At 51.1% G+C, this 12,278-nt stretch overlaps 1 protein-coding gene across 3 annotated transcripts; it reads left to right on the top strand.

Annotated features, from left to right (window-relative positions):
• Nucleotides 1–6,111: 6,111 nt before the first annotated feature.
• On the top strand, nt 6,112–10,411 carry AP5S1 (adaptor related protein complex 5 subunit sigma 1). 3 transcript variants are annotated; one of them, XM_015241842.3, is made up of 3 exons: nt 6,112–6,707; nt 7,794–7,982; nt 9,281–10,411. In XM_015241842.3, exons 2-3 carry the CDS (start codon nt 7,810–7,812, stop codon nt 9,705–9,707), a joined length of 600 nt encoding a protein of 199 aa, XP_015097328.1. In that variant the 5' UTR covers nt 6,112–6,707; nt 7,794–7,809; the 3' UTR covers nt 9,708–10,411. The 3 variants fall into 3 exon arrangements, with proteins under 3 accessions (XP_015097328.1, XP_072799973.1, XP_072799974.1); XM_072943872.1 differs by lacking the exon at nt 6,112–6,707 and adding an exon at nt 6,903–6,952; XM_072943873.1 differs by lacking the exon at nt 6,112–6,707 and adding an exon at nt 7,153–7,335.
• Nucleotides 10,412–12,278: the final 1,867 nt, after the last annotated feature.

Raw genomic sequence — 12,278 nt, 5'->3', positions numbered from 1 at the left:
CCCTGTCTCCAGCTTGCCTCCTGCCCCCTCCCCCTGCCCCCAATTTCTTAAACCCCTCCAAGGCTTGGTCTTCACTCCTGGTCTGGACCCCTCTGTAAGGGCACAACAGGTGGGAGGGGTGGGTGTCTTGAAGGGCTGGACATCTACTCAGGGAAGGAGGGGTCCCGAAGCTTCCAGAAGTCCCCTCCACTGAGCAGGCAGCTGACACCAAGGCTGGCATTTATTCGGATGAAGGGATTTGCCCCCTAAAAGGGAAAATAGCTGGGCACACCCCTGAGAAAGAGGGAGAAGTAGGGGGAGAGGAGAGAGTGAGCCCTGGGCACAGTCATGTTGAGACTTGCTGGCACCACCCTGAGTGCTCAGGTGGTCTGGTTTTATGAGGAGCAAGGCAGATGCTCAGAGAGGGCACTCACTTGCTCCAGGTCACACAGTAAATACAATCTGAGCAGGTATTTCAGCTGCCAGGACTCCTACTCCTTACCTCCCACCTCTGGTCCAGAGAGCCAAGGGGGTGGGGTTAGGCTGCCTGGCCCCTGCTCTGAGTCCTTTTACCACTCGGTCCTGGATCAGGCCACACAGGAAGGAGAAAACAATGGGTGCTATGTCCAACAATGCCCAGACTGTGTGCCAGGTGCAGATAGCTGCGGCCATATCTGCCCCACTTAGAACGCACCATCAGAGTCACAGATGCGGTCTTGGGGCACTTAGTCGGCTCCATACACGTTTACCTATTGTCTCCTAAGCACATCAGGTCGCTATGCAGCTCATTTTGCAGGAGAACCAAAATAGGAAGGCAGGCAGGGGGCCCTGGTCAAGCAAGGAGATGAAATTTCTTCCCAAAGAGAAGACCCTGCTGCTGACATCTACCTTGAGGGAAGTGTGGGCCTGGTCTCCATAGAGGGGACGCCAGGTCAGGACCCTCCTACTTCTGGGAAGTTCAGGGGATGGGGCAGAGGTGCCCCAACCCCCTTCTCACCAGGAAGAGAAGCTATAACTTTATTCCTGAATGTTCATAAAGAGAAGTGTATCAGGCAAGGAAGCGGTTTAAAATCCTGGGCTGCTAGCCAGTTTTAGAGGTTGTTTTGCTTGGGCCAAGGCGGGGCAGGAATTCCCGCCGACAGCCAGCTAGCCGCTGACTCACATGGTTAAAGAGCTGCATGGGGCTGGGCCCAGGTTGGGAGCCAGCCTGTGCAGGCCTGTCAGCAGGCATCACGGGGGCTGGGCATCATCAGAACTGCTCAATGGGTAACTTGCAATGACAATTTAAAAAATGTTTTCTTTTTAAATTGGGGAATAATTGACATTTCCTCAAAGGTACACATCTTAAGCACAGAGCATAGAGCATATATGTGAGGAAGCACCACACTCAAGACATCAACGTTTCTAGAATCTCAAGGCTCCCTCCCACTCCCTCCCAGTTACTTGCACTCTAGGTCATCGTTTTTTTGACCTCTATCACAATAGATTAGTTCTGCCTATTCTTCAGCTTCATACAAAAGAAATCATACTCTTTTGTCCAGCTCTTTTCACTCAGCATAATGATTTTGAGATCTATCATGTTTCTTTTAGCAAGTTTATTCTTGTTCATTGCTGTCTAGTATTCCATTATATGGATACATTCTTAACTTGAATTATTCATTCTCTTTTTTCTTCTGGCTTTTTCAATTTTTTAAAAGTTAAGGTATCATTTATATGCAGTAAAATTCACCTTTTTGAGTACACAGTTCGGTGAGTTTTGACAAATGGACTGTTTGGTAAACTGCCACCACAATCAAGATATAGAACATTTTCATTCTGCCCTTGATGGATTATTTGGGACTATTTCAAATTGTGCTGGGAATATTCCAGGAGTAGAATTGCTCCAAGGTTGCTATACCAACTCACCTTCCCACCAGCAGTGTCTGAGAGTGCTGTTCCATATTTTCATCAAAATTGGTAAATTTTACTTTCTCTTAACCAGAAAATGTGATTGTTATTTATAGCAAAGAACTCAGTTAACTGTCAAATGCTGAACCTACATGCTGTGATGTGGCAGCAGCAGGGGTTCCAGCCTGTTTTCTAACTCTCCCATGATGAAATACTTATCTTAATTTTTTCTCAAGTCAGATTCTTTAAAAAGTTAAAGTAGTCACTTTGGAGTTAACTGACTGTAGGTTACTGGCTTGAGTCCATCCCGTGACAACAGCTCATAACCATCTAGAAAACTTATCATTTCTAAAAAGTCTTTATCCCTGGAATTGAGCACACAGGCACCCTACTTTCCAGAAGCAATAAAACTGTTGGTGGTGCAGAAAGGAAGGCATTTAGACAAGGAGTCTATAGCCACGTGGAATCTGGAAACAATCAGGGAGGGAAGTTGAGTAATGATGGAGAAGTTGCTGTTCTGCAGCCATGAAAATCATGCCTTGAGAGAATCTTAGATGATGTGAAGTTATTCAGTCTATTGTTCAGAGAAGACGGTTATGGGACAGAAGGTAAGATGCATTCCCACCCAACCCACAAGGGAGTTTGTGTGGGTGCCAAACAGGGCTGCTAGGATTGCCTCCGCCCCTGCCAGCCCACAGAAGCACAACCGCCCCTGGGAGGGGGGTGGTGACCGCAGCTGCCAGGCTCTGAGTCAGCTGGGCCTGGGGCAGCGGGAGGGGAAGGGGCCTCACGTGGCTGAGCCTGAGCTGCCTCGTGGGGCCTCCTGGCTCTCAGCCCTGCAGGAAGAGCTGCGTTTGAAAGGACGAATCACATGCTGCCTCGTCCCCCTGGAGCCTAGCCAAGACATGGGGCCTGGGGCTCCCTGGAGGAGGACTGGAGGAGGGTGCCTCCTGGGTTGAGACTAGGAGTACTGGGGAAGGAGGTCATTCAACCAGGGTGGGCAGGGAACTCCCAAGGTTGAATTATAGTGGGTAAGCAGGGCAGGGATTATGGCCTCTAGGAGCTGCGGGTGGGGGCTGACTTAGTCTCTGTGGTGACTTTGAGGGGACACACAAGGGGAGGGGATGAAACAGGCTGAAATTTATGGACATGAACACCTTGCTCAGCACACGTGTAACATCAGGAAAGTTACTTGATCTCAGTGTCTCGATTTCCTCATCTGTAAAATGAGGGACAGTAAAGTCCCTCCTTCAAAGGGTTGTGGATTGGATCAAATGAGTCAGTACATGTAAAGCACTAAGAACAGGGCCTGCCTATGTCAAGTGCCAAGAGTCTGCTATGGCTGTTATTACTCAGAGCCAACGTGGGGATTACAAGACCAGACAGGTAAAAAGGATAAGCCTAAAATCAATTAAAAGAAAGGGGCCAGCCTGAGGGTTTTGGACATGCCCCTGGGTGATGGGTTACAAAGGAAAGCCTAGCTGCTGTGTAGGAGACTGGTGGCTATAGATGGAGTTGGTGGAGACAGAGGAGGAGGAGGCCGTCTGGTGGCTCACACAGGGCAAGGCACCCCTGAGATGGCCCAGGAAGGTGGAGGCAGATGGAAGAACAAGGCTTGCCCTACTTTGGTCCCTTTTAATCTAGGCCAACCATATCTATTCAATCTCAGTCCACCTGGGCTCTCAATAAAGCAGATTCTCTCTTCCTCTTAGATTCCTCCTCTACAATTTGAGAAACAGCTTGACATCCTTATCAGGGAGTCATTCCAAAAATCCACTGCCTGGGGCTGGCAGATTCCACCTAATTGCCCTCCCCACTTCCAGAAGTAGGGTGTGGCTCAACTGATCTGGTCTGAGGTCTCCTAGTCTCTAAAGTTGATCAATAAAGGTTTCCAGCTGTCAAAAACCAATGGAGTGGGGAGAGCACTCCCTGTCCCTGGAGGCGTGTAAACAGGACCTGAGGGTTGATTCTGAGGTCCAGGCGAAGCAGCAGAGTTTCCAAATCCAGGCTGCCCATCAGTAATTCAGGACCCTGCAGTGACACGGGCAGGTGGGGAATGGAATCTACTTTCCAAACTGAGTCAGTATCAGTCACCACATGCATCCCAGTGGTGGGCATCAAAGGGGATCAGAAGAGGCAAACACCAGGCTGCCTGCCACTGTGGGGCAGGCCTCCCTCCAGACATAGGCAGAGGGCAGTGGAAAGTGGGAGTGTGGGGAAGGGGCTTCAGGCAAACCCCCAACCCAGAGGACCACTGAGAAGAGCAGAGCTGGGGAATAGGGTGATGGGCGCCTCTGTCCATAGCCAGAGGAGGAGGAGGGGAAACAACAGCAAAGTGTGTCCCTGGTCCCATCCAGGTAGGTGGGCCAGACCTCAAATCCAGCCAAGCTGCTTCCTTCAGGACTATTTTTTGTGTGTGTGTGGTGCTTTATTTGCTTTTACTTCTCTTCCTCCTCTCCTGTTTGTCTCTATCTCACACACCTCGAGTCTACCTGCAAACTCACATCTGCATCTACTGTGTGCCTGGCCCCACCACGATCTCTAGGGTGACTGCTAGAAAAGCCCGCATGAACATGCACATACCAGGAAGCCAGTGCTCAGCCTGTCCATCCCCCTGCCTCCAAGCTGCCACCAGACCAGAAGGCCCCACCTGCTTTCTAGCACTGGCCAAGGCCTCTCTGACACCTTCTCCTCTCCTGCCTCTGCATTAATAGTTGCCAGCATTTATTGATTTATTGAGCGCCTACTATGTGTCAGGCTCTGCTCTGCCCACTTCACATGCTGCCTCACTTAACTCACTCGTTAGGCCAAACGTAACAGAAACCCCACACAGTGGTTTAAACAAAATAAACATATGTGCTCCTCACTCAGCAAGAAGGCTCTGCAGCATCTCAGGGGACCCAGACTCCTTCCTGCCTCACTGTTATCAGCACATGGCTTTTGACCTCAGGGGCACAAGTTGGCTAAGGGCTGCAAAGAGTTGGGACTGGCTCCTGAGTCTGCCCCACTTACCTGGACACTACATCCATCTGGGTCCCCACTACTCCAGAGTAGCTCAAGCTAGCTTCTCGTTGCTGTCCCCTCCATGTACCTTACACAAGGCTGGCCTCTCCAGTAGCTTGAGACCAGGAGGGGGACTCACTGAGGAGTGGACAGAGGTCAGAATACTATGTTCTAGGCACTAGTTGGCCCCCAGCAACCAAAGACCTCTGCCAGCTCTTTGCTGTATCAGCTGGCAGACATGAGTCCTGGTTGAGAGTGATAGCGACCAGGAACCAGGAAGTGAGCCAGTATCATCCCAGCCTTGTGGCTGAGGCCCCACACTGTCCCTGGGCCTACCCTTCCACCAACAAATATACTTGTACCTGTGGTTAAAATGCCCACATGCCCTGGCCAGCCCTCAGGCTACCTCCTCTAGCCTCTCTTCACTGCCCCTCTGCTCAGGCCCTATGGCCAGAGGGGCCCAGATTGCATACCCTTGGAGGGCCCTGGCCCTAGAGTCCCTTCCTGGGCTGCCCTGCCCTGCCTTTCACTACTTCAGTCACCAAGAAGTGTGTGTGGGTTAGCTCCAGGCCTGCCTTGTGCATGGCCATGGCCAGGGGGAGTGAAGCTGGGCACCATTGCCAGGGTACACCCCATGGGAGACATCACCACAGGTAGACTCTCACAATGGGTGTAAAGTGGGCAGGGAACGCTAACAGGCAGTCCAGGCAGGAAGGCGTCCCCTAAGTTTTGGTCTGAGCACATTTTGAACGGCAAATAAAAGGGAGCAAAGGGCAGGCCAGGAAGAGGGAACAGCCAGTGTGGAGCTCTGAGGCCCAGTACACATCTGGGGAGGGTGCAGTAGTTCACATGCCAAGAAATAAAAGATTACGTGTGGGGAGGTGGGGGGCCAGGGCACCCAGGCAGACAATGAGGCTGACAGGTCTGGGCCAAGCTTCCAACTGGGAAGCCTAGCAATGCCTCTGTCAGGCTTAAGGTCTAAGTTCTTTATACTTTCGATGGCCTCACTCAAAGAGGGGACAAGGAAGGAGCTTGTCAGAAGTGGGAATGTGAAAGGAAACACTGATCAGCCTACTAAACCCTATGGGGCTTCATTGGGGCCCAATAAAGTGACTGACCTGCCAGGGACACATAATTGGTGACACGATTGGGACCAGAGTTTTAATCGTTCCACTCCAAACCGAGTTCAAGTCTTAACTCACTGCGGGAACTCACAACACTTAAGTCCCCACACCCCTCAAGCTTCCTAAATACGCGTATTTCTCCTTGAGTCTTCATTCCCGGGGGTAAAGTTCAGCCTGGATGTTAACAGGCGCCCCCATGATTCCCACGCATATTGGCCAGTTTTGAAAGATCTCAGACCCCGCGAGCCTCACACGGCTGGCAGAGGCCGCTGGGGTTCCGAATTCCGCCCGCTGGCGACAACGCAACCACCTCGCCTCTTCCGGAAGGTCCAAGCGCCGGGTAGCTGCGCCACCTGGCGGTCGCCGGGAGAGGTGGCCTGGGGCTTAACAGGTCTAAGGCTTCGAGTGGGAAACCCGCGTATCCAGTCAGGGAGTGACCAGCGTGGCCGCGCCGTGAGCTCTGAGCAAGGGGCCTTTGGCCCGACGGTGAAAGTCGCCCGTCGCTGGCACCTGAGGCCCAAACATCAGAAAGCAGCCAGGACCCAGAGGCCGCAATGCAGCGCGACGAGACGCCCCGCCCACCCTCGGTGCGTCACGTTCAGGCGCGCGCTCGCGACTGACGTGCGCAGGCGCTTAAGACGCCGCGCAACCGCCATTGCATTCCTGTTGAGGAGTGGAGTAGCCGGTTAGTAGACGTCCACGGGCACGGAAGAGGTGAGTGTGACGCCTCGAGGACAGTGGCCTGGGGGTTGCAGGTCACACTCAATCTGTGGCGCCCCACCTTAAGCTTGGCTAACTGGGGCAAGCAACTACAACCCCCAAAATCCACTGCGCCGCAAGACTGCGCGAGGCAGTGACGTAATGGGTTTTGGCCGCTACCATTTCCCTATGGGGCCGGGGGTAGGGGACGCGGTGGCGAAGGCTGATGTGTTTTTCTCTTGGCTAGAGGGTCACCAGAGGTCAGCGCCAGGTCTGCGGGCTCTGGGTGTCAAAGCATCTTCGCGAACTTTACTGTTTAACTAGTTTAAACCCGCAGTCCATTTACCCTTAGCTACAGCTGTCTGCTTGCTGTCCACGTTTCAACCCCAAGCGGGTCACTGAGCCAGCCAGCCACCGCTATTATTATTATTACTATTACTATTATTACTATATTATTATTATTATTAATTATTTAATAGTATTTATTTTGACATGATCTTTAACAGAAAATTTCAAGACTGTTCTTATAAAGAACTTTCCAATTAAGTTAGTTGCAGGTATGATGCCCCTTTATCTCTATACTTAGAGGTACTCAAGTGTGTATTTTCTGAAAGCAAGGACATTCTCCCACATTCAGAATAAGGTAACATTGATCAAGACTATTATCTAACCTGTTATTCATATTTAAATGCTTCCAGTTGTCGTAGTAATGCTGTGTATTGAAACTACCCCTTTCATGGCCTGGGATCTCATCCAGGATCACAAGTTGCATTCAGCTGTCCTGTCTCTTTGGTCTTCAGTCTGGAGCAGCTCCCCAGTGTCCCTTGACTCTGATGACTGACATTTTTGAAGATTCCTGGCCAGTTGTTTTGTAGAATTGGGTTTAGGGTTGTCTGAGATTTCTAACTAGACTCTATTATCGGCAGAGGTGGTGCTGACCGGATGCTGTTAGTGTGTCTTGGGTGGCCAAGGAGGACCAGTGACCAGCCACATCAGCCTCCAGACATGCTCCCAGACCTAGCTAGACCAAACCGTTTCTGTGGTTGCCTCCCCTCCTGGGGTTTCACGCTCATCTCACTGAGGTCTCTGGCTTCCTTTTAGTACCCATCCCAGAGCCATGGTCTATGCCTTTCTCATCCACACCTTGCGGGCCCCGAAGGCTGAGGAGGGCCTTTGCCGAGTGCTCTACTCCTGCTTCTTTGGTGCGGAGAATTCACCCTACGACCCAAGACCACGTGGTCCTGAGAGGGACAGGCTCCTCCGAAAGGAGCAGATTTTGGCCACAGCCAGGTAACCACACAATCAGCCCCGCCCATCCCCGGGCCTTCATTGAATGTACACCTGATTGTGATAGGTTTTTGGGGCGGGGGGAGGGGGCAGACAAGGAGAAACAGGAGGACTCAGAAGCAGAGAGAAAATTTTAGAATAGTGCTTTCAAAGAGTCTTCCACAGCTGTTCACAAGTACTACATGAAAAAGGATTAAAAATAATAACGCTATTATCATTCTTATTTATTTCTAATTTATTTATTACAGTTAGCATTTATTGAGCTTGTATGGGCTAAGCATTTATGTTGTGAGCATTTCATGTATATGAATTCATTTTATCTTTGAAACAGCCATTTGAAGTAGGTACATTATGTCCACCTTATACATGAGTAAACTGAGCTACAAAGAGTTTAAGGAATTTAATTTGCCCAAGGTTATACTTCTAGAAAGTGAAAGAACTGGGATTTGAGTGTAGCCAGTACAGATTAAACATGCTTTGCAGTGCAGGACTTTTCAGGGTCCTTCACGTGTCTTCAAGCATTATGAATCTCTGAGGAGAGAGAATGCGGGATATGGGAACTCTGCGCCAAGAGCTTCTGGGATCCAGGAGCACAGTTGGGAAACACTGTTCCATATGGGGAGACTGGCCTTGGACCTTCCCATCCCAGACCCAGACTGAACCAGCAGGTGCCAGAATCTCCTGACCCCTCTGCATTCTTGGTGGGGGATTAACACTCTGGGGCAACCCTGGGCCAGCATCTTGTTATCTTCTTGTTCCTCTGGCATCCTCCCCCTCCTGGCACAGAAAATCAAACATGTTTTTAAGAGCAGCATCTACACGGCCCAAATTGGAATATGATTCCTGAGGGATCAGAGAGATTTCAAAAGCCTGGATATCCAAATAGAATGTTTTTTTTTTCTTTTTTCTTTGGAGAAGGCTGCAGGGTGGGGTGATGGTGGAGAGATTGGGCAGCCTGGGTTGGACATGGCTTTTACTCCACTTCTCATCTCTTGTTGAGATGCTGAGGAGGCCTCTGAAGCAGGTGGGGGCAGGATCTTCCCCTGGTGCCCTTTTCTAGCCCAAGGAGCTGTATTCAAAACCTGCCTTCTCTTGGCCACATGGAGTGAAATGGTTCAGGACCTGGAAGCTGGAGCCTGGATTTCCATCTGGGCTTATGCTCCCTGCTCTGTGGCCCTGAGTAGGTCACTTAGTCTTTCCGAGGCTCAGTTTCTATATCTCGTCATGGAGATAATGGCAGCTCCCCGCTCCAGGGTCAGTCCAGGGGATGACAGAAATCAGTAACCCTCTGTTCTCTGCAGGCAGGTGGAGTCTATGTGGCAGCTGCAGCAGCAGGCGTGTGGCCGGCCTGCCATGGACCTGCAGTCCCAGTCTTCAGATGAGCCAGTGCCCCTGCAGGAGGCCCCATGTGGGGCCTTCCGCCTGGCCGCAGGGGACCCTTTCCAGGAGCCTCGGACAGTAGTATGGCTAGCTGTGCTCTCATTAGGCTTCACCCTGGTGCTGGATGCCCACGAGAACCTGCTGCTGGCCGAGGGCACACTCCGACTGCTGGCACGCCTTCTCCTTGACCACCTCCGGCTGCTGGTCCCTGGTGCCAACTTCCTGCTGCGGGCTGACCGCATTGAGGGCATCCTCGCCCGCTTCCTGCCACATGGTCAACTGCTCTTCCTCAATGACCAGTTTGTCCAGGGTCTAGAGAAGGAATTTAGTGCTGCCTGGCCCCGCTGACCCTTCACTGGGATGGGACTTCCCAAGAGAGCAAGGAGGGAGGACGGGGGTGGATGGACACACAGCCAGGTAAAGTTTGGCAACTGCCTTCTTCCCAGCCTGCTCCCAGCTCTGGCCTGCTGCCACATCCAGGACAGATGGATGAGATGTGCTGGCAGCAAAGGGGGCTGGGAGAGAAGGTGGCAGGTAGGAATCATAGAACATCCTGTACCTGGAACTGCCTCATGACTTATTCAGACCAATGCAGTGGGCCCTGCTTGTCCTTGACCCGACTTTGTCCCATCCCTGCCAGCCAGCCCCAAACAGTCCACCAGCTGCTAGTGCTGGGGGGTGGTGAGGAACACCTGCTTGGAGCTCAGCCTGCTACTGCTTCCAGATTCATAGTCATCATGGTGCAAAAGCAGGCCCTGAGACTTCTAGGGTAGGGGAGCTGGCCTCTGCCTTTGTACTCACTTAGGCATCGCTATCAAGGATTTTGTTGGTGAGGGCCTACTCGATGTCCAGCCATGTCACAGTTCACAAAGGTGTTACTCATTCAGCAGAGGGGCTCTGTAACTCCTTTTAGGCCCAGCCCACGCCCACTGGCAGCCTTGAGATAATCATGGGCTTCCTTTGTCTGCAGGGAAGAGGAGGAGCTGTCAGGTGGCTGTGAGAGTTCTGATGATTGTCATTCTCATTTTGAATAAAAAGCAGCGGCTGTGTGATTTCGCCCTCCATTTTTTGTGAGTTTGATTAATGCACATCTGCTCCTATGAGAAAGTGCATCTTTGTATGGCTCTGAGCTGGGTGTCTGAGCTTTTGTGGTCAAGTATGTCCCCAAGAGGCTTCTTGGGAAGTCTCCACCTCTTGTCCCCCTCACTGCCTGTTTCATTATATGCGTCCTTTGGATGATAGCACTTGCTTCCTCCACCAAAATGCGGTGGGTTGGTGTGGATTCCCAAGAAGCAGAGCCTGAGACAAGGATTAGGTACAAGCAGTTGATGTTGGAGGTGATCCCAGGAAGCACTTGAAGGGGAGACAGCCCGTACAGATGTGTTATCAAGGGTGGGTAGAGAGCTTAGCGCCTCTGGGGGCCAGTGCACAATTGTCACCTCTGAATGACTTCACCTAAGGAGTGAAAGGCTGTGGGTGTTTGCCTGCCACTCCCTTCTGTCCAGTTGTGAGTTGGTCCCAGGAAAAATTCCTTGACTCTTTCTACCCCCATAAAAAGCCCTTGGGTGGTGTGGAGCTGGGCCTGCCTGTACCATGGTCAGGCCCAAAAGGTTATGGGTAGGGCACCAAACTGCTGTTAGGGAGTCTTTACTCATTGGTGATTAAAATTTAGTGGTTATTTAAAATGATTCAATTGGACATCTATTTTCATGACCTACCTGTGACCTGTGAGGTGTGGCTTTCTTGCATGGGCAGAATGGGCCTCCTAGGCGGTCAGGGTACAGTGTCAGCCCTGTCTCATGCTTGTCAAACATCAGTTGCCCTTTGGCACCCAGGAAGGACCCACCCACACCCAGTTAGGAGGCAGTACCTGTGATTGGAGTTTTGCCCTTTGAAGTCTGGCCACCAGCCATGCTGTGCTTTCTATCACCAGCATCATTATTGGGACAAGGCCACCTTCTCCATTCTAGGATGCCACAAATCACCCTCTGAACTTGAAACCCTGAAGGAACCTCAGTCCATGTATGTGGCATGCTATGCCACTGGAGATGTCCCAGAGGCCACCAGTGGGACACCCCTGCCCTATAAAATCTGCTCTCCTGGGCTGCCCCTCCCCTTACTCCAGGCTGGTGGTCCTGGCGGAGTGGCTATATCCTCACAAGAACAGGCCCCTCTGGCTTCTGTTAAGGGCGCAAGCATGGCTAGTCTGAACCCTTTGTACCTATTTTTCAAACTGAACTTGAGGAAGAGGGTGAGACCCCATTCCCTGGAAGCTGTGGGAAGTTGGGGTTAGTTGAGGCTTGTGACCTTGGTTTCCGTCAGGTGGAGGAAATTGATACACAGAAAATGACAGAGAGTGAGACCCTCCCCGAGGCCACTGAGCCCCTGGTTTCTGTTGTTCCAGGTGCCCAGTTAGTACCTAGGTTTCCTTAATTCCCTGAGTTTGCTCAATGCTCTTTCTGTATGTTCCCACTTTTGCCCCAGCACCCCTGAGCCAGGTTTCCACCGCAACTTCGCGTGCTTACTTCACCTTCATTGAGCCTGTCTTGGACCTGACACTCTGCTAGGTGCTATGCAGGGTACAAGATGACTTGCTGGGATTTTGATTGATTGCACTGAACAGATGCAGGTGAAGTTGGGAAGAACTGACATCTTGACAATATTGAGTCGTCTGTCCATGAACAGGAAATATCTTGCCACTTACTTAGTTCTTTGATTTCTTTCATCAGAGTTTTGTAGTTTTCCTCAAGTAGGTCTTGTACATGTTTTGTGAGGTTTATGCCTAAGTATTTCATTTTGGGGGGTGTTAATGTAAGTGGTAATATATTTTCAAATTCAAATTCCACTTGTTCATCGTTGGTATAGAGGAAAGTGAATGGTTTCTTAATATTAACCTTATATCCTGCAACCTTGCTATGA

The sequence above is a fragment of the Vicugna pacos genome, chromosome 19 (genome assembly GCF_048564905.1).
Source record: "Vicugna pacos chromosome 19, VicPac4, whole genome shotgun sequence".
Classification (NCBI taxonomy): domain Eukaryota; kingdom Metazoa; phylum Chordata; class Mammalia; order Artiodactyla; family Camelidae; genus Vicugna; species Vicugna pacos.
This window is presented reverse-complemented; position numbering and strand designations above follow the sequence as displayed.

Bases quoted from the DNA above. Each gene is read 5' to 3' on its own strand.
- AP5S1 (XM_015241842.3), top strand. From the start codon at position 7,810: ATGGTCTATGCCTTTCTCATCCACACCTTGCGGGCCCCGAAGGCTGAG. The intron at 7,983-9,280 runs GTAACCACACAA...TGTTCTCTGCAG, and splicing joins CAGATTTTGGCCACAGCCAG to GCAGGTGGAGTCTATGTGGC.